Source organism: Schistocerca serialis, chromosome 3 (genome assembly GCF_023864345.2).
Source record: "Schistocerca serialis cubense isolate TAMUIC-IGC-003099 chromosome 3, iqSchSeri2.2, whole genome shotgun sequence".
NCBI classification, from domain to species: Eukaryota; Metazoa; Arthropoda; class Insecta; order Orthoptera; family Acrididae; genus Schistocerca; species Schistocerca serialis.
In genome coordinates, this window is record NC_064640.1 from 407775966 (window position 1) to 407799250 (window position 23285).

Here is a 23285-nt window from a genome sequence, read left to right on the forward strand (position 1 = left end):
TGTGCTCACTTCTGTCTGTCTATTTTCAAAAGCAAACGCATGTGATAGTCTCTTGTGTTGCCTTTTATCATTGTAAAAAACAGCCGCATCAATCCTATCGCGCTTGGGCTGCTGAACTTCACGGCCTCAGTCGAAAGTGTCAATTTGTTACTGACGTTCACAAAGAATCCTATGCCGATTCCATGGTATGGGATGCTATTATCTGGTTGGCGCCCGACAAAGAAGATCGGCAACGTGCCCTTCAGTTGGCAAATCTGACTCTTGATGAAGTTCTCTCCATTGCACAGTCTTTTCAAATTTCTCACGCCACTGGGGTGCAAATCGAGGCGTGGGGCGATGTCGGGGAAATACTACTTCTGTGTGCTGTTGACGACGTGTGCGGTGCGTGCCCGCCAGCCGAAGTGGCCGCAGTGCGCTCCCACGCACAGCTTCGGCCTAACCGTAAACAACCCACTAAGAAACTGCAGCAAAACCCCCGGCAACTTCCTTCATGTCCGCGGTGTTTTACGAAACATTCACGCGAGGATTGTCCCCAACGTTGGGCTGTGTGTCACAGTTGCAAAAAGAAAGGTCATGTGTCTTCCGTTTGCAAATCCGACCGCATACATGATGTTCATGAACATGACACTGATTCTGATTCTGTGTTGTCTGTCAATTGCACTTCTTCCCTTTGAGGGAAGTTATTCCTAACTGTCCAAATCCTTGGTCGAGATGTTCGCATGCAGGTGGATACCGGTTCTGCTGCCACTATAATTAATTCTCATACGTATCTTCAGTTGGGTTCTCCACTCCTGTCACCTGTCACTCAGCAATTACAGACGTACAATAAACAGAAGATTTTTCTCTTGGGACAATTTAATGCTGAGGTGTCTTACAAACTCATCGTTCGCACTGTTCCCATATTTGTGGTCGAGCAGAGTACCGCAGAGAATCTTTTTGGTTTCAATGCCTTTCATGTTTTTGGGTTCTCCATAGATGACTCTGTCAATATTGTCTCTGATGCTATTCCTTTTGCTCAATTGGATTCCTTGTTGACGACATTTTTGTCCCTGTTTTCTCCTGGGTTAGGCCATGCAAACGACTTTGAAGCTCATATCACACTCAGACCCACTGCTCGGCCAAAGTTTTTTCGGGCTCGGCCCATTCCTGTGGCCCTTCGTGATCGGGTAAAATGGGAGCTGGATTGTCTCACTACTTCAGGGGTCTTGCTTCCTGTCACTTCCAGTGAGTGGTCCTCTCCTGTCATTGTCGTTGCTAAGCCAAATGGTGATATTCGTCTCTGTGGCGATTTCAAAGCCACTGTAAATGCTCAATGCCTCATTGATACTTACCCTATGCCCCGACCTGAAGAACTGTTCACTAAACTTGCTGGAGGCCAGTATTTTTCTAAAATTGACCTGTCGGAAGCTTATCATCAACTTCCTCTCGACGCTGCTTCCCGGCAGTTTCTGGTCCTTAACATGCCTTTCGGCCTCTATCAATACCAACGCTTGCCTTTCGGAGTTGCTAGCACCCCTGCTCTCTTTCAGCGATTCTTGGAACAATTATTGCTCCCTGTCCCTGGCTGTATCAATTATATGGACAACATTGTTTTCACTGGCTCCACCACTGAAGAACATCTTCAAAATCTCTGCACACTTTTTCATGTCTTACAGACTGTCGGTCTTAAGTGTAATGTTCAGAAATCACAATTTTTTCAGGCATCTATCACGTACTTGGGGTTTCAACTGTCTCGGGATGGCATTCATCCGCTTCAGCAAACTGTCACTGCGATCGATGCCCTTCCTCGCCCTACATCTATTAAGGAACTGCAGGCCTTCTTGGGGAAAGTAGCATACTATCACAAGTTTTTACCATCTGCGGCTTCGGTGGCTCAGCCGTTGCATCGCCTGTTGCATAAAAACGTGCCTTTTCACTGGTCCGCGTCAGCGATGCGGCTTTCCAGAAATTGAAGACAATGCTGAAACAAGCCCCGTGCCTGGCTACTTATCGACCTGGCCAACATCTTGTTCTTGCCACAGACGCCTTTCAATACGGGGTTGGTGCAGTCCTTACGCACCGTTTTTCTGACGATTCTGAACAACCCATTGCTTATGCCTCCAAAACGCTCACGGATGCCCAACAAAAGTATTCTCAAATTGAAAAAGAAGCTTTGGCCATTATTTATGCTCTTCATAAGTTTGGTGTTTTTCTCTATGGCTCAAAATTTCATCTTGTTACAGATCATAAACCACTTGTTTCCTTGTTTCATCCATCAGCGTCACTTCCCGACAAGGCTGCACACCGCCTCCAGCGTTGGGCTCTTTACTTGTCTCATTTCAATTGTGAGATTCATTTCTGGCCAATGGCTCAACATGCAAATGCTGATGCTCTGTCTCGCCTTCCAATGGGTCCTGATCTGGCACTCGATAGGGATGAACTTTTGTGTTTCCACCAGGATGTTGCCGAGCAGCGGGTTGTGGACGGGTTCCCCATCACTGGGGACAGGCTGGCGGCTGCTACAGGTTGTGACCCTACCCTCTCCCAGGTTTTACGCTATATTCAGAAGGGTTGGCCAGATTGCCCGTCCGCTAAGACTTCTGATCCATTGCGGAACTACTACGCTTTGCGCTACTGCCGCACGGATAGGGACGGTGTTATCCTCCTTTCCACTGACAATGCTTCACCGTGTGTTGTGGTACCTGCGTCTTTGCATGCTTCGGTCTTGTGCCTCCTTCACCAAGGGCACTGGGGTGTGTCTCACACAAAATCTCTGGCGCGCCGTCATGTGTACTGGCCTGGCATTGACTCTGAAATAGCACACATGGTTGCTGCCTGCGGCCCTTGTGCGTCACAGGCTGCTGCCCCGAAGTCATCTTTGTCACCGTGGCCTTCACCTGAGAAGCCCTGGGAGCGCATTCATGCTGACTTTGTGGGACACTTTTTAGGTACTTATTGGCTCCTTGTAATTGACGCCTACTCTAACTTTCCTTTCATTGTCCGTTGCACATCACCTACCACCACGGGAACCACCAGTGCTCTCGCCCGCATTATTTCTTTGGAAGGCCTCCCCTCTACTCTTGTTACTGATAATGGTCCACAATTTGCCTCTTCCGAATTTGCGGATTTTTGTGCTCATCACGGCGTTATGCATGTCACAGCCCCGCCGTTCCATCCACAATCAAACAGTGCGGCTGAACGACTGGTCCGCACATTTAAGGCTCAGATGCGGAAACTTCTGACTTCTTCTGCTGCCGATGATGCACTTTTCCAGTTTCTGGTGTCTTACCGTTTCACCCCCATGGGCGACCACAGCCTGGCTGAGCTCTTACATGGCCGACAGCCCTGCACGCTACTTCATCTTCTGCGGCCTTCCACCTCACGGCTGCGGGTGCCTTCACTTGGCCGGTTCACCGCCGACAGCCTCGTCTGAGCACGGGGATATGGCAGGCGGCCAAAATAGGGCCCGGGCCGCATCTTACAACACCGTGGCTGACGCCTGTATGAAATCCAGATGGACACGGGTGTTGCAGTGCGTCATTCGGACCAGCTTCTGCCTCGTGTGCCGACAACACCTGTTCCGACTGCCGCTACACCACCTTCGGCTCTACCTGACGCTCGGGATCTTGGCATCTCTCAATACTCAGAACGCAGCCCTCTCACCGTCATTGCGATGCCAGCACAGGAACAGATGCCACCAGGAGACGTGCCCATGCAGGAACCAGATGACCATCCTCCGTCAGAGCCAATCTATTCGCCTCCTCCTCCAATGGACGCCGACACATCGCCCATGTCTCCTGTTATATCAACTGGACTTGCTGGGCAGATTGGTGCATGGGGCCCCAGCAGATTCGACCCCTAATTTTGAGGTTTATATTGTGGGAGAATATTTTGTAATAGTTTAGATAACTTAATGTTAAAGTGAATGAAGAGCTGTTAGGAATTTATCCCATGCTCTGTTACACAATTTGAAATAATTTCTATTCATGGCAGTATGCTATTTGAGCACAGGAGTGTAAATCAAAATGAAACACTGTTTAATAATGATGTAAAGTTAAGGTATAAATACTAACAATCTTACACAATGTAAGTGTAGAGTTTGTCATAATTTGACCGATAAAGCTGACATAGATGTACAATGTGAGGATACTGCAATGATAAAGACACAATCATATAAGGAATGTCTCAGCTACCTTATTATAAAGGAAACATTAAATCATAAATAGGTAAACCAATCTGACTCTGAAAATACAGTGCTGATCACACGTAATTGAATTTGCACTGGATTCACCATGTGATTACATGCATGACATATACATGAATTTTCCCTAAGAGACAACCATTTAACACTGTGTATAAGTATTACAATATTTTGAACTATGTCCATTTTATGTATGTGCTTAAAAGAACCTGTTTATTTTAGAATAATAATTTCTTTAGATTTGATGGTTGTTTTGGGCACAAGCCATGCCATAAGGTATTTTATTGAAACACTTATATTAAAAGATTGTGAGAGATGCCTTCATTCCACAGTTCACTTAATATATTCTAAAGAAACCACTGACAATGTTTCCTGCTATCAGAAGACTGAGTTTAACTAAGATGCATTAAGTCAGTATTGAAGTAAACTTGAGTTTATACTTATACTATGTAATTATGTACCCATCTTAACATGGCTCTGCAGCTACCATGATCAATTAAATATAAGTTGCCATATTTTATTGTTAGCTATAAGTTCATTACACTTATTACTCAATACAGCCAATGTAACCTTAAAATTGTATATCATGGAAAGTATATATATAACTAAGATCACTTGGGAAACCAACTTTATTACTAACTTTCGGAACTGGAAAATTTATTATGATGTGTGTATTAGATATATTTTATTCCATAGTGACACACAATCCCATGCATGGACTTGTGTGTGTGTGTGTGTGTGTGTGTGTGTGTGTGTGTGTGTGTGAGGGGGGGGGGGGGGGGAGGGGGTATTGTAAGAGAACGTAAAATCATGTATGTCAGTAATTTCTTTATGTGTAATGTTTTATGTAAATATAGCCTTTGACTTTAACAACTAAGAGACGGTTATCTTTGGTCATGCGGGAAGGAGGTGAATCTTTGGAAGAGGTGGTTGGCGGTCTTTGGACCGGGAGCGTGGGTCGGAGGAGGTGGTGATACAGATGTGGTGTAAAACAATGTGTTATTTCATATTATTGTAGAAGTGGTAAATGTGAATAAATGAATTAAATAGTGATGTGCAAAACTAATGTAACATTTGCTCTCTAAAAATCAAAATGCCATGTCGCCCTACAGACCAGTTAGTCTCATCCAAACACAAAGAAAACTGCGGGAACTTCGCAGTGGAATCACCTCTAGACTTCACGAAGACAACAACGCAGCCATCGATATAAGTTAAGTACCAAACTGTTTGTACTTGTTAACAACCTCGGACTATAAATCTGAATCTCCTGTAGTGCCTGAAGTCACCATGTGGACAAAGGAGTAGGACAACTTATACACCGTGGAAATCTTAGGAAGAGGTCTGTTAAACCTTCCACCTGCAGTCCAACGGTCAGGCTGAAAGATTAGTTAGAACATTCAAACTGCAAATGAAAAATTTGTGACTTGGTCTCTGTCCATCGTTGCCTTGTATCAGTTTCTGTCTTCCTATCTGTTCATGCCATTCGGCAACAACAGCCCTGCTGAACTGCTCCATGGATGTCAACCACAGACGCTCCTGCATCACCTCCGGCTCAGCCAGGGATGCCAACTCGTAGAGCCATTATCCAGTTTCTAGCCTGGGAAGGCTGTTTGGCCACTTGGTTTGGTCATCAAACAAAGTGGACTCCCGCCATCATTTCCTGATGCTGTGGTTGCTATCTCTGCGATGTCGGTAAGGAGGAGGGCCTCTGTGCACATTGTTACGATCAGTTGCCCATGCGCCTGGATGACCGGATGACCCTGGCCAGGACTCCAATGTTGCCACACCAGTCTGCATCACTCAATGGATCACCTGATGTGGCTGTATCCCTGCCATGGCATATGAGTGGATGAACCTGGTGCAGTTTCTCCATTACCCCTACCAGTACCGATGCAGGCGCCATCCACACCAGAGCCATCTCCCCATCACAGGCACCAAATGCAGGGGCCCACCACCACCAGACCCTGGACCTGATGTGGACATGGAGCTCATACCAACATTAGCCATCCTACCATATGGCTTGATATGAGAAAGTGGTCTGCAACATTGCGCATACCCCAAGTACTTCAGACTGTATGCCCCAGTATCAGTGACTCATCTCAGCCAGAACCTTGCAGAGGAAGATGGCATGGAGATCTTGTGAATCCAAGCTATTTCGCAAGGGAAGAGGAATTAAGCAATTCATGCACACTTGAAAGCTGTGCACATTAGCAGTGTGTTGTCATCCACAAGAAAGCGCTGTGAAAGAGCAATACTGTGAACTTTTGACACAGCCCACCAAAGGTAAGTACCTATTTAACTCTTGCTGTGCTGTGCTCATGCTCTGTTATCATGTTACTACTACTTGGATACATTTGCCTTAACTTATTGTGTTCAGAGTATCTTATGGTGGTTGGTGTACATGCCACGGTCTAATAAAGTTGTACCAGCATTCTTGGTTGTGTTTTGTATCCAAGGTACAATGTTTTCCATGATACAATTTTGCCATAACTACTGTCAAATTCTGACTTTTGACCATCTAATTTTTTTACCATAATTTTTCTGTACAATATAACAAATAAAGCATTGATTAATGAAGTCACTATTTAATTATTTCATGTAATTTACTATAATTTGCAATATGGTGCTTCTACATGTAATCAAAGGGATTCACAATGTGTAAGAATAATAGTGCCCATGCGTTTTTCTAAATTTCTGGGCAGTGACATTTTTTATAAGTCAAAATCACATTAGTTCTTCTATGAGGTTTATTAAAATGAAACCTTTGCCTTACATGGATGGTGGCACCACGTAACTGCAGATATGATAGAGAGACTGATGTGTGCGCACCATTTAATGTTGCATAGTGCCAGTGTGGTTTCATGCCAAAGAGAAGGTGGTCACACAAGTTATCATCAACTACTGAACATGCAGGCAAGTAAGCAGAAACAATGAGAAGTGATTCAAGTTTTAGCGGTGGAGGAAGGTGGTGGTCATGAAATGTACTGACGGATGAAGGCTGTGTATGGCAAATGCAATCTGGATCATTCAAGTATTGTGGAATGGCGTAAATGATTCCTTGAAGGGTAACGAATCACTGGAAGACGATGCTCATCCTGGACAGGCTCATTGTGTCATCACACTGGAAATTTTTGCAGAAGTGAATGCTCTAGTTTTGGACAACTGCAGAATCACTGCGGATGAGATCCATCAGTTTCTGAGTATTAGTGTGGGCACCGCTCACATCATAATGCATCAACCTTGAAATTTCGAAAAATCTGTGCGCACTGGGTTCCCCACCAACTGACCGCCAAACGGTGCAATACTCAAATGGCACTGTCTTTGAGACATTTGCAGCATTAGCATGAGGAGGAATAAGGCTTTCTGTCACATATTGTCACAGGTGACGAAATACGGTGTCAACAATTTGAACCGGAAAGCAAGCATCAGAGCAAGCAGTGGAAACATGGGATTTCACCACCTCCAAAGAAATCAAAGGCCGTGTCCAGCAGTTCTGGTAAGGTCATGATATCCTTCTTTTTGACCACAAAATCCCACTGCTTGTCGAGTTCCTGAAATGGAGAAGCACCATCAATGGCCACCGTTATCAAGCCTACAGAACTTTAGATGAGCCATGAAGTCAAAATGCCGAGGCATGTTGTCCAATAGCATTATCCTCCTGCATGATAATACCCACCCACACATGGCAAATGCAGTGAAGATGACATTGCATTGCTTTCAGTGGGAAACACTGGAACTTCCACTGTACAGTCACGATCTTTCACCATGTGACTTTCAGGTGTTTGGACCTCTAAAACAAGCTATTCACTGACATTGATTCGCAGCAGACAATGAAATGTGTGACTGGGTCCAGGCCTGGGTCCAACAGCTGCCTACTAGCTTCCTCAAGTATGGAATCGACCAGCTAGTGTTGCAATGGGATCAATGAGTCAATGGTTTTGGCGACTATTTTTGAGTACATGTACTGTGTATAACTACATTTTTGAGTTAATAAAATTGTTACCATCACTTTATGCTAGTGAGTGGGTTTCATTTGAATGTCCCTTATAGTTCACCAAAAACAGTGAAATCCCCACACAGCTGGTTTTGAAAGCATAATGTAAGTTATGAAACAAAAATTTGTTCTTACACCTCTCTATAAGTAGTTGGACATCACTCAAAATTGGCTGTTTGTTGTTAGAATGCCAATGAGTAAGACCTATGTCAGGTGCAATCTTGGTGCTGGCTAACGAGACAGTCATGTATGTTCAATAAAAGAAAATATGCACACCAACACCAACGAAACTCAAGAAATTAATATGTAAAGATTTCTGAATGATTTCTGTAACTCAAGTGAAGGACTATTTTAATTGAACTGTGTTGTGATTAACAAGAGTCAGGAATGTTATTGTCATTGGAACTAGTGATTGTTCGACATGGAGATTTTTACTGTGGACTGGATTAAATGAAGTATCAGTGTGTAATCCTTTGCAATAAATTATTAAAAGACAGTGCTAAATGCAAACTGTGACTTTTTTGTGTAAATGTGAAATGTGTTTTTGCTCCACTAAACAATAATTAACTTTACCACTGTTACTGTAGTGCTGATCTGGTTGAATATGCTAAAATTTGTTTTTGTTGACAAACTTGTCATTGTTCTTAATAATCAAAGTTGGTGAAGAACAAATGTGTTAATGCAGTCTAAATCATGGTGTCGTGTACATATTTGAACAACAACCATCCCACACTCATTTAGACTTTCAACTTTGCAGTGATTGAGATTGGTGCTACCAAGAAGAGACTATGAGGATCGTGTCAGTTTCTTTACAACATTTTTGAAGTTCCCATGCCCACTGCAACAGTAAGTGATGACGTCACTGGGTCAATATGGGAACACTTATGGGTCATCTGATGTGGAACCCCCTGTTCAAAAATGTGCATTGAGTTGAGTGCTCCAAAGCATTTGTGCCTGCACCAGCACTGTACTCTGTCATTGTATCTGCCACAGATCACCACCTATGTTGCTTTATAACTACCTATGTTGCTTTACAGAGTGGGCAAGCTTCCAAATCCCACATTCTGTGATGAGACATGGACATGCAGCATTTTATCATATACTCAGGGTTTCTCCATCCTTCAATTATATTCCATCTGACCAGCTTTGCCATTTCCAGATGTTTGTTCCTCACTGCCAGGCCATAACAATCTGCTTTCTGTCAAAATTGTTTATGTCTTTGGTCTTTCCCATATGCAGCCCGCATTGTCACTAGAATGATTCCTCATTTATCTCTGCTCCACTTATATACTTTCTTTAACACATTGTGTCATGTAACACCCCCAGACAGCATTCAGTTTTGTGGTGGGCAGTGGTCATATTGCCTTGGCTCATCATTGTATATAAATGAAGCATTTCTTTATACAGAACTCCATTGACAAATTTCATAATAAATGTCTCTTACTGCATATGTGATGTATTCTCTTTATGGGCATTATGTGTTCAAATTCAAATAGCAAGAAAACTAACACATTATTTACTCATCCATTCTTTTCATATGCTATTTGATGCTTAATTTAAACTTTTGAGCATACTGTAGAAATATGTGGTTTAGTTTGGGCAAAGATTGTGCCAATATGAGCCAAATAACTACTAGTTGAGTATCACTATTTGCTGTGAAATGAATAATGTGCTCATGTTTTGATTGTTTCCCCCCAGTCTTCTGAATTTTCAAAACAAGCCCCTGCAAAGTGATTGCACTTTTAACACAATTTCATTTATTTCACAGTATGAAGCTGCACTGAATCCAGAATTATTTTTTTCAGAAGGTTCTCATATCTCACAATAAAGGTCAACCCGAACAGGCTTGTGGGGCAGAATATTCAGTCTCTTTTATTTACTATAAAAACAGATGCACACAATACCTTCATCTTGGGTAAGTAATGGAAAAAAGAAAATGATAACTTGTGAGAAACGAAACGAACCAGCCTCCATGGATAGGGCAAGGTGGCTGGTGGCAGTATTCTTCTTGAGTATCTGCTCCTTGGCACTGGTTGCCTCCATAAGCAGGAGTAGGGCTGTCACACCTGCGGTAGCGCTTACGATTTGCTAAGCCACATGATGCAGAACACTCACTCCATTCAGACCACCCACTCCAACCACCATGTACCTTAAAGAACAAAGAAAAACTCAAATGAATATCATATGTAAATTAAAAGAATATAGAAATTTTGTAATGTCTGAAAATTAATAAATTAAGTCTAGCAATTTATGCGTGGATGCAAAATGCTTGAAGTGTTTACTGAACATTTTCTTGTTTGCCAACCAATTGGTGTTCAAGCAACATTTTTGCACGAAGATCACTCATTGCTATGCAGTTATTGTAAGGGGAAAATAGAACAACAATTGGGTATTAAAGGTAATATCACGTGTAAGGGACAACAGATGGAACAAATACAACTACAAGAAGATACAGCACTATACCCAAATTGTTAATAGCACTTGATATGCTCTCAGAAACCCAAAAGTAAATTACATCACGGAGCTAAATGCTGATGGCTGACATGCAGATGTGATAGTGGCTCACGTGTACAGACATGTAATATCAGTATGTAGAAGAAGATAAGAGCATCTACTACCTCAGCATTGAAACATAAATAACAGGCCTAGCACCAACATTGACAACAAAATTTGATATTGTTCATTCATCAAAACAATGACAAAGAAAATAGCTCACAAGGAGACAAAAATTAATCCAAATTCTCTATCAGTAGAGAAATGATGGACGTATAATGATGAGGAATGACCAAACAGCCAATAATCAAATTCTAGAGTGCTACTAAAAATGAGCCATAGCTGGTAACACATCAAAGATCTGAACTAAGATGGGAGAAAACAAATAAGAAAGCAATATGTCTAACTTTCAATATTCAGTTTTTGTACTTACTTGTGTTGCGATTGTCACTTAACCCAATCTGCATCTGTTTCAAAAATCTAGTACTACATGTAAAAATATGGTAGAGTAAATAACAAATGTCTTAAGTGTGATCTGTCACTAGTTATATGGAGAAGATAAGAAAGAAGATTAGGGTTTAATGATGTGTTAACAATGGGGTATAAGAGACTGAGCTCAAATATGGAATGGACAAGAACAGGAAAGGAAATCAAAAATTCCTTTTATGAAGAAACTATCTAGTCACTAGCTTTAAGTGATCAGAGATCTTTCAGAAAATTTAATATCTGAATGGGGATTTAAAACACTATTATCTGTAACACAGTGGTAGTGTCTTAACTGCTGTTTCATGTCTGTGAGTACATTAGGAAGGAAAGATTATCAGCCTATCATTAGTCTGAGTGCAAGTCATTGTTCACACTGTATCATTGCCATGATATTACAGTTGAGTGAACAGCAAGTGGTCTATAGTGCCTTCTTAGCACTGACCAGCTACCTCCCCTGAAAGATGAATCAGGTGACACCTGGCATCTGCTCAGTGAACCATTTTATGGATAAGATGGCACTAAAATACTGTAGTACTAATATAAATTAATAAAACTGAAAATTTTGAGCCTGAAACTTGTAAAGTTAAATCATGTATTAATTTATCATTCGTATTTCTGAACTTAATATGATCACTAAATAGGAATGCTGAACATAGCACCAAATTATTGTACATTAAATAAAGAAAAAGAATGAGTTGCAGCTTTCCTTGTGAAGGGGTACAAATACAAAAAATTATATTCTTGCGTTTTGCTATATGACATTTTGCATCTTTTGTTACACCAGTAGAAATTCATGAACATTAATAGCACTAGTCACAGTACTCTAGGCTACAGCTCATAATTTTGACCTATTCATGAATCACTTTGATGACTGATTAATCTTAATAATATACCATTTCTAAGTAGAGATTTTGACTTACGTTTCTAGAGCCATGCTAAAGTCAAGTTGGTGTAAGAAGTTCCCTAACAGTCGCAGTGAGTTGGGTGCAGCTCTGTAGATGGATATTGTATATGCTTGCAGCTGTTTGCACTTAGCAGTTGAAAGCGGGCAACAGTGTTGCCAATTGTCTGGGATGACCTTAAGCCAACTGTACTACAGCGGCCTTTCCTTTGTTGTAATCTAATTTTCTTAATAGAGTTTCTAACTAAGGTGATGGAAAGCAGTAAACTACTACCAATAACATTTTATATTTAGATCACACTGTCAGTTCGTAACTTCATCAAGAGTACAAATACACATGTCAGCTGTACAAAGCCCTACTACAGACTAGACATGCAGATTGATGATGGGTGGCTCAAGGAAATTGAATAACTACTCAGTGATTGCAAAGCTTCAATGGGAGGGGCTACCTACAATGTTCATTACAGTGAAGAGGATATCACAACATGACCACAACTCAACAGTTCAAACCCACATGCCAGCTTTAGCATTAACCATTTCTGGAAGGTTCTTGAAATATTTCATGTTTGAACTGTTTGTATGTTATGGAATATTCAATGCTTGTATGAATGCCAGCATTCTGGAATATTCAATGTTTGTATAAGTAGCCGTACCCTCCATCCCAGAAGTCAGTTTGGTTCTGGCTGTATGTTGGAGTCAGTAATAAACATGGTTTTAGCGTTGTACTTCACTGATGACTCTGCCTTTGTATTTGAACTTGTTTTTGGTTTCAACATGACAATATTATGGTATCAGAGAAGTTGCTGGTAATTGATTTTCATTTTACCTGACTAAATGAATTCAGTGTGTCACGTTATGAAACACAGGGAGTGTAAACTATGAAACAGAATATTTAGAATAAGGAATAATTACCAAACACAGATCTCACATATAAACAGTCAGCACTGGGTCCACTCTTGGTTTTGCTTTATACAACTTATCTGCCAACATGTATCCAGAAAAACAGGTAAAGAGTTCCCATTACTGATTATATAAGGATTATAAACAAGTCTAACAGAGTAACTTCAACACTTGAAAATATAAATAATATTTATTGACAACTATGAGTGGTTCTTTAAAAATGGACTACCACTGAACCTAGATGAAACACAACACAAACAATTCTGTATTGTACAAGACATGATCAAACCACAAGTAATAATATGAGAGGGTAAATTAGTAAATGAAATTGTATTCTAAAGACTTAGTTGTTTATACTGATAAGAACTTGAAGTGGAATTCACATGTTAAAATCTCTTTTAATGTCTATGGTCTCCAGATCTTGCATGAAGAATAATGTCAGATTTGGGAAATTTAAACATCAAAACTTCTACTTACTTTTTCTATTTTCGTTCATTAGTGTCATATGGCATCATATTCTGGGGTACCCTGTTATTGAGGAAGAAAGTGATGCACAGGACCATGTAATAAGGATAATATGTGGTGTCCATTCTAGAACCTCTTGTAGACAGCTCTCTAATAAAGTGGGCATACGACAACAGTCTCATGCTACATTTACTTACTTACAGAGTCTTTTTGTCAACAATCAATTACAGTCCGAAAACAGCAGCAACATTCACAAATATAACACTAGAACGCAAAATAACTTACGTTATCCATCACTCAGCCTTGGTGTGACACAGAAAGAAATGAGGCACACAATCACAAAAATCTTCCACCCCTACCTAGTGAGCTAAAGAATTTAACAGATAATTTAATTAACTTCAAACACAATTCCATATAATAATTTCTGAATATGTATAGTATGGCGTGTGTGTGTGTGTGTGTGTGTGTGTGTGTGTGTGTGTGTGGGACATCATGGCTAGAGGTAATGATTATGATCCATGGAACACATAAAAAATTAAAAGTGGTTGCTGTTACATCTATACATGTGTGATCTTGATGGCCACTTTCATGTACCCTCTTTTCAGTTGCATGCTGGAACAATGCAACAACCGATTCAAATTGCTGAGTGTCTATTTCAGCTGTGTAGAAGCATTTCATTCCCACAAACAGCTATGACACAACACAGTCAGTTCTACACAGTCTCAACCACACAAGAGCCATGCACCCCCTCAGTCTCTGCAACACATAAAATTATATTTATATAGCACCACACAGGTGGCAAGTGAAGCTCAGATATGTTGTGTGTTCCATCGTTGTGTCTACTATCACATATGTTTTATGGATAGCTGTGGCTGTATCCACTCTGTTACTGAAGAATTAAAGTCTAATTAGAAAGATCTGCATATGAGAATGTAGTTTTTCGCAGCAACATTCTTAAATAATTGCTTCACAGAGTTCTTGCCATGTAAGATTTGTCAGTCTCAAGCTTTCAATAACTTCCTCCACCAACACCATCACCACCATCACTGGCCGGAGTGGCCGAGCGGTTCTAGGCGCTACAGTCTGGAACCGCGTGATGGCTACGGTCGCAGGTTCAAATCCTGCCTCGGGCATGGATGTGTGTGTTGTCCTTAGGTTAGTTAGGTTTAAGTAGTTCTAAGTTCTAGGGGACTGATGACCTCAGAAGTTAAGTCCCATAGTGCTCAGAGCCATTTGAACCATTTGAATCACCATCATCATCAGTAGATTACATCTCAGTAGGCCTCATGAACAAACATTTGATAATGTTTGATAAAACAGAAAGGCATTGAGGTGATAAAATTCATTGGATACTTCCTAATATCACATGGGGCATTGTTATCCATAAAAATTCCATTATTGTTTGGGAACATGAAGTTCATGAATGGCTGAAAATGGTCTTCAAGTAGCCAAACATAACCATTTCCAGTCAGTTGGACCAGAGGACCCAGTCCATTCGATGTAAACACAGTCCACATCATTACGGAGCCATCACCACTTGCACAGTGCCTCGTGGACAACTTGGGTCCATGGTTTTACAAGGTCTGCGCAACATTAGAACACTACCATCAGCTCTTACCAACTGAAATCAGGATGCATCTGACCTGGTCACAGTTTTCCAGTCATCTAGGGTGCAACTGATATGGCCACAAGCCCAGGACAGAGGCTGCAGGCAGTGTTGTGTGGGTAGCAAAGGCACTCACATTGGTTGTCTGCTGACATTACCTATTAACACCATATTTAGCTGCACTTTCCTGATGGATACATTTGTTATACATCCCACATTGATTTCTGCAGTTATTTCATGCAGTACTGCTTGTTTGTTAGCACTGAACTCTCCAGAAATGCCACTGTTCTTGGTCATTAAGTGAAAGCTGTCACCTATTGCATTGTGTGTGGTGAGAGGTAATGCCTGAAATTTGGTATTATTGCCACACTTTCGACACTGTGGATCTCAGAATAGCATATTATCTCATGATTTCTGAAATGGAAGTCCCATGCATCTAGCTCCAACTGCCATTCCACATTCAAAGCCTGTTAATTCTCATTGTGTGGCCATTATCATATTGGACATCTTCTCACATGAATCACCTGAGTAAAAATGACAGCTCTACCGATGGACTCCCTTTTATACCTTGTGTATGTGGTACTACTGCCATCTGTATATGTGCAGATCACTGTCCCGTGACTTTTGTCATCTCAGGGTATCATTCCAATGCATCTAACTACTGGGATTCTGTCATCAAAGAAGCCACTGAGGTCAGAATGTGTACCCACAGCTTTAACCAAGACAGTGGCACCACCTTTAGTGGTGGCTGGAAATGGGTACATGAAACTGAAAGGCAACAGAGAAGTCAATTCAGTCTTCCATCACTAATGAAATCCACATCACTACCAATGTTCTCTAATCATATACAGTGACATAATCACTGATAGAAAATGGAAGTTCTGTGACTTCATGGTGTCTTCATTAAATAATTAGGCCAACTAAAGTAACTAACAACCTATTGAAATCTAATTACCTGATGATGATGATGGAGAAAGTTGTCAAAAGCTTGAGATTGACAGATCTGTTGTGGCAAGAGCTCTGTGCAGCTTTTATTCATGAACTGCATATGGTCAATAGTTGCACTCTTTTCACTTTCAGAAGTGTGTCAGGATCCAATAGTTTGCTAATTCTTTAATACTTTTGAGTACAATTACAAGAGTAATTTAAGCTGAGCAAACCAAGTTGCCTGTTACAAACACAAATGTAGATTCAAAAACTTAATTTCTAGGGGTTGATCATAATATTTTATCTCTGTCGATAAAAACATCCAGTCTCTCTATGTGCCTCCAAACACTGCAGTGTTCCTACAGATGAAGACATAAGTACCCTATGTTTCAGTCTCTGAGAAAGAATGCTTAAGCTTACTTGACATTCTGCCATGTAGCAGTTGCGCCATTCTTCATTATCCCCTTGGCAACCGATATGTGGTGCAACACACTCTCTCTTGCGAACTTGTTGTCCAGGTCCACAGGTTGTACTGCATTCTGACCACCCTGACCAAGCTCCCCATTCTGCAGGTGCTACAACAAAATTAAAAAAATTATGTGAATTGTTTCAAGAAAAAAAAAGAATAATTAGTTTACATATTATCATAATTTTTAAACACATGTACTGTGAATTTATCTTTTTCCTTCGAAAATTAAACAGGCAGTTCCTTGTTGTTGCTTTCAGTATTAGTACATATGAAACATACCAATATTTGCAGAAAATGGTTTGAAGCAAATTACATGAAGATTGACACCAAAGAAATTATGACACAGTAAATTGCTATTGTTGAGCATTGCATCAGGGAAGTGTTGTTGGAATCTTTTATGGTTATGGGTCAACTTGGGCTCTCTCATATGTTATAAAATATGCTGTGGAATTGGGTTTTGAAGTTTTGACATTGGAAGTAATAATGCATCTTTCAGCAGCTTGAACTTCTAGTGTTTCAACTTACAAACAAATATACTTATTTAAAAGTTACTGTTAAGTTAAATATAGACACAAGGAAAGAAACAAACAACACTGGATTTGAATAAAGGTTTTATTTGTTGCTGTTGCCCAGTGCTAACCTCATGGTCATTATCAAGTGTCATGCACATATGACTTATACTAATAGCATACATGTAGTTCTAAATAAGAATGAAAATGTCAATGCACATTCAAACACATCATCAATTAACTTGACTAAGACTGCTTTGGGAATTATAATAACAGATTACTCTGTTTATATGTATTTCCAAATAGGATTTACAACACAAATAAATTGTTTTGTACCTGTGTAGGCCTATATGGTATGGTATTGGGTTGTCTTTTGTATGAGAAGAAACTAATAGTGATGAATAAAATATTTTATTCAAACAACAGGCAGCCTCAGTGGAACCATGATATCTTTTAATCAGTGTCTGACGGCTGTGGACACAAGCAATAAGAATACAACATAATTAAAGTAAATAAATCTATTAGAATGACAAGGTCTAAACAAGTGATTACATGTCAAATCATTACCACATATAATTACTGACATTAACATGAATAGTCATGCACAGGAACAGAATGTATGCAAGAAGAAAAGACAAGTCAGTTTGTAAATCATAAAATTATTAAACAAGGTGTTAGAGTCTGAAAACTGGGAACTAGTATATGTAAACTGTGAGGCAGATGACAAATGGGGCCAGTTCTGTAAAGCATTTCATTATTGTTACTATAGCAGTTACTGTCTTATACAGAAAAAAATGTAAAAGCCAAGTCACGAATGATGTAACCCAGGCAAGAAATAAATTAAACTGAATTATGACTTTCAGATTAGGAGGAAAAAGGATAGGTATGCAATTCTCCACAAAATAAAAAGGAAAAAAATAATTTCAGCTCATCACAAAAAAAGTTTCAGCATATTAGGACATAAAGTGAAATAGACACAACAAAAAAAGTTTTGCATCACCTTGGTTCAGAGAGTTCTGAAACCTGTGAAGAAAATTGGAATAGAAATCAACATAAACATCATTTCTGCCCTTTTTATTGCTCATGAAAGCCACACATTGCAAGTTGTACCACCATACAGTGAGACCTTCAGAGGTGGTGGTCCAGATTGTTTTACACACTGGAACTTCTAATAGCCAGTAGCATGTCCTCTTGCATTGATGCATGGCTGCATTCATCATGGCATACTATCCACAAGTTCATCAAGGCACTGTTGGTCCAGATTGTCCCACTCCCCAATGGCGACTCAATGTAGATCCCTCAGACTGGTTGGTGGGTCACATCATCCATAAACAGCCCTTTTCAATCAATCCCAAGTATGTTTGATAGTATTCATGTCTGGAGAACATGATGATCACTCTAGTTGAGCAATGTCATTAACCTCAAGGAAGTCATTCACAAGATGTGCATGACGGGGGCTGCAAACTGTCATCCATGAAGACTAATGCCTCACCAATATGCTGCAGATATGGTTGCGCTATCGGTTGGAGGAAGGCATTCATGTATCATACAGCCATTATGGTGCCTTCCATGACCACCAGCAGTTTATGGTGGCTCCACATAATGCCACCCCAAAACAACAGGGAACCTCCACTTTGCTGCACTCACTTGACAGCATGTCTAAGGTGTTCAGCCTGACTGTATTGCCTCCAAACACATCTCTGACGATTGTCTGGTTGAAGGCATATGCAACCCTCATTGGAGGAGAGAAGATGAACCTCGCCATGGATGTTGGGAGTGAATTTGCACATCATGCAGCCTATTGCACACAGTTTGAGTAGTAACATGATGTCCTGTGTCTGCACGAGAAGCATTATTCAACATGGTGGCATTGCTGTCAGGGTTCCTTTGAGCCATAATCCATAGGTAGCAGTCATCCACTGCAGTAGTAGCCCTTGGGTGGCCTGAGCAAGGCATGTCATTGAGGGTTCCTGTCTCTCTGTAGCTAATCCATATCCGAACAACATCACTTTGGTTCACTCCAAGACGCCTGGACACTTCCCTTGTTGAGAGCCCTTCCTGGCACAAAGTAATAATGTGATAGTAATTGAACCACAGTAGTGGCTGTCTAGGCATGGTTGACCTACAGACAACAAGAGGCATGTATCTCCTTCCTGGTGGAATGACTGGATCTGATTGGCTGTCGGACCTCCTCCATGTAATACGCACTGCTCATGCATGGTTGTTTACATCTTTGGGTGGGTTTAGTGACATCTCTGAACAGTCAAAGGGACTGTGTATGTGATACAATATCCATAGTCAACGTCTATCTTCAGGTGTTCTGGGAACTGGGGTGATGCAAACCTTTTTTTTATGTGTGTATCTCAGAACTGTGCGTAAGATTTATAGTTCTCATAGAACAAAGAAGAAGGCAATGTAAAAACACATAGAGGGCATCTGCCTCTTGAGAGTTGAATAATTTTATGGAGACAGTCATGACATAACCAATTTGTTCAACACACACACTGGAACTGTATAAGATGATTTGATTGCATAAAAAAATGGAGAAAGTAAATGTAATTTCTAAACCTCCATGTATAAAGCAAACTATTGCATTTAGTGGAACAGAGTCAAACATTCTACAACAGCTGGATGTCAAAGATTTGTCTCGACTAGCTGGTGTAATATTGTGTTATGAAGCACTGCAAAAATATTCAAACAAACTACTTAACATCCTAAATATTGTAACAGAAGACAGAGTTAAATAAAATAAAGGTAAACAGTACCAAAGTTTTGCGACAGAAAATTGCAGAATCATATCACTGATTTCCACACCAACTAAAATATCTGGAATCATTTTAAAAACTGAATTGTTAATTATGTAAAAATATTTAAAAACTAAACCAATCACAATACTGATATATGGAATGACAATCAACCACAAAGTGGCAGTAACCAATTTTGTTGCTTATGTTATGAGTTCCTACATAATTCAGAAAGTATGTGGCAACTTTATGGATGTCTTTATGGCATTGTATTAACTATGCCTTGTTGATACAGAAGTTGTATCAATATGTAATAAGTGAATTATGTTATTTTTATGTTGTGTATACAATGAACAGGAAAAAATGCACGGAAAAGTCAAACATATAGAAAGTGAACATTTAATTACTAACAGTTCAGACTTATTAACAGTAAAGAATGGTGTAATAAAAGATTTGCCATTCATTTATACATTATGTAAATTATCTCTGCAGACTCGCCATACAATAAATTTTTCTGAAAAAAAAGAGAAAACTGATACGTATAAATTTAAGTGTTAGAAAGTGTTTTCTGAAAGTATTTGTCTTCCATGTAGGCATATATGATAGTGAAATGCAGACTGTAAACTGTACAAACAGAAGATTTGAAATGTGGTGCTACATTACAAATCTGATGATTAGGTGTATAGATTGGATAACTAATGATGAGGTACTGAATTATATCAGGAAGAAAAGAAACTGTAGTAACATGATTCACGTTTCTGTTGCACTTCACATAGTGTAGACCAGGAACCATCTGATAGGCATGCCCAATGTGAACTAAATGGGCACAGCCCGTGCTGCCTGGGTTGTTGTTGTTCCGCCGGCAGAGGTCAGGGCTGAATTCCTGCGTGCCCTCTGGTGGACGGGACTTTACTTGCGGCAACTACTGTCCGTGCCGTGCCGCCGTGCCGATGTGCGCCTCCCGCTATCTTTCTGGTGGCTACTGCACTCCTCCTCCTTTGGGTGGGGGGGGGGGGGGGGTGAAGCCATTGTGACCCACTGCATCGGAAGGTCAAGCGTCATGCAGTAGCGATGACCACCACATCCATCGGAAGGCTGGAGTCGAGGGGATCTGCCAACCCTCGAGCCGGAACTTTCGAATACGGCTGGAAGTGACTCACACGAAGAGGCCCCCGTCATCCCACCACTGGAGCCCGGGAGAGAACAGGCGACAAGCCGTTGAACTCCGGATCCTGATCTACCTCGGGAGGGGAAAGACCCAGTGGCGGGGACGATGGGGAAGGGATGACCACAGGTGAACCAGCCTCCTGAGAAATTGGGACTGCGAGGGGGGCCGGCTCTTGCCAGGGCATCTCTAACGATGGCGATGCCGGTGCTGGAGCTACTGGAGGCCGCCAAGGATTAGAACCATCACAGCATGGTGGAGTCACAGGTGGGAGGGGCGCTAGCGTCCCCTGAGAAAACAATACGGGTGCTGGCAATGGGGAAGCTGGCACCCGAGGGGCCGGAGGGTGGGTGTCCAAACGTGGACGTTGCTGATTTTGGTGACGACGTACCTCCCGGTCTCCCACCTGCAAGGTATAGAGCCGGCAGCCATTGCGGCACAGGACCACTGCCGGTATCCAACGTGGATTGCGACCAAACCCACGTGACCAGTTCGACATACCCAGTGGAAAGTCGGGTACCCCGTTTTGCGAAGACTGGCAAGGACCGGGCCGGAGGAGGTGCAGCAGAGTCATAGGTTGGCGCCCGTGGAGAAGATCTGCGGAGCTGCGGTCTCCCATTGGTGTGGTCCGGTATGCCGTAAGGAAAAATGTCAATGCCTCCTCCGCAGGAAATTCGTGCACATACTTTTTCATCTGCATCTTAAATGTGTGCACCATGCACTCGGCTTCCCCATTCGATTGTGGATGAAAGGGAGTAGAGCAAATGTGCCGAATACCAAAGCGCCTACAAAAATCCTAGAAGGTCTGCGAAATAAACTGAGGTCCATTGTCGAATACCAGGGTGACTGGCAGACCTTCCACAGAAAAGATTTTTGATAGTGCCTGGATTGCAACTTCTGAAGTGGTTTAGGAGCAGCGAAACACATATGGGAATCGGGAATAAGCATCAATGATAATGAGCCAAAAGCCATTGAGAAAGGGGCCCGCAAAATCTATGTGAACACGTTCCCATGCCTCGGTTGCAGGCGGCCCTGAAGAGAACGCTGACCTGTTGGCTTGCACACTGGGAACAGTGCTCAATTTCTCTGTCAATACCGGGCCAGTACACATGTATGTGAGCCAAAGTTTTAGTATGGGAAACACCCCAGTGCGCCTCATGTAATAACATGAGGACCTCCCTTCGTAAACTTGCAGGAACAACCAAGTGAGGAGCTGCATCATCGGTAGCCAGAAGGAGAACTCCTTCCAAGACTGAGAGGCAGTCTTGTAGAACAAGGCCCGGCCTGGGGGTTGGGACGACCACCCCTGCTGAATGACTCGAACTACTTGCCGGAGAACAGGGTCAGCTGCCGTTTCCCTAGCGACTCTAGAACTAGTGATCGGGAAGCCATCAACCGCTTGGCGGGACGCCACATCCAAATGGAAACACATAATCTCCTCCCGATCGAACTTAGGATCCGGGCCCACCGGAAGACGGAAAAGAGCGTTGGCGTTGGCATGCTGTCCGTTAGGACGAATATGAATGTCATAATGGTACTTAGAGAGGAACAATGCCCAGCGCTGCAGTCTGTGGGCCGCCCTATCTGGAATCTGAGAGGTGAGGACAAATAATGATATTAATGGCTTATGGTCAGTGATTAATTGAAACTTTGCGCCATACAAGAAAGGGTGAAACTTGGTAACAGCGTAGACAATGGCCAAAGCCTCTTTTTCCACCTGGGAGTAATGGGCCTGTGCAGGACTAAGAATTTTAGACGCAAACGCCAGTGGCTGCTCGGAGTCATCTGCGTTGCGATGGGCGAGGACCACCCCCATACTGTGAAGCATCTGTAGCCAGGACCAATGGCTTATTGGGGTCAAAAGTAGCCAAACAAGGTGCTGACGTGAGGGGGCCCTTCAATGAGGTGCATGCTCACTCGCATGTAGGCAACTAATCAAAAGGAACACCCTTGCGCAGAAGGCAGTACAGGGGGCAGGCTATGGTGGAAACCCTGGGAATGAACCGGTGGTAATAGGAAATCTTGCCTAAACATGCTTGTAACTCCTTCAGCGAAGCGGGCCGCGGAAGGTCGCTGTTACCTTGAACCAAACTTCCTAGCAACTGGATGCCGTGCTGAGAGATGGTGTAGCCCACATACCCAATGGACGGTTGGAAGAAGTTCGACCTACGCAGGTTGCAACGCAGGCCCACGGACCTGAATTTGAGAAAGAGGGTTCGAAGGTTGTGCAAGTGTTCCTTCGTGCTGCGGCCCGTGACAATTATGTCATCCAGGTAATTAATACAATGAGGGATTGTCGATGTGACATGCTCAAGATAATGCTGAAATATCGCTGGGGCAATGGATATTCCGAAGGCCAACTGCTGGTATTGGTAAAGGCCAAACGGGGTGATGACGATCGCCAACCGTTTGGAGTCCTCATCAAGTGGTATCTGACGATAACCCT

At 41.9% G+C, this 23285-nt stretch overlaps 1 protein-coding gene across 1 annotated transcript in view; it reads right to left on the bottom strand.

Annotated features, from left to right (window-relative positions):
* The window catches only part of LOC126470270 (hemicentin-1-like), an 808493-nt gene that overhangs the window by 207595 nt on the left and 577613 nt on the right, over positions 1-23285 (bottom strand). The window contains exons 41-42 of the mRNA XM_050098010.1: positions 16373-16527; positions 10139-10323 (exon numbers count right to left, since the gene is read on the bottom strand). Coding sequence (XP_049953967.1) covers positions 10139-10323; positions 16373-16527 — 340 coding nt within the window. The remainder of the gene's footprint in view (positions 1-10138; positions 10324-16372; positions 16528-23285) is intronic.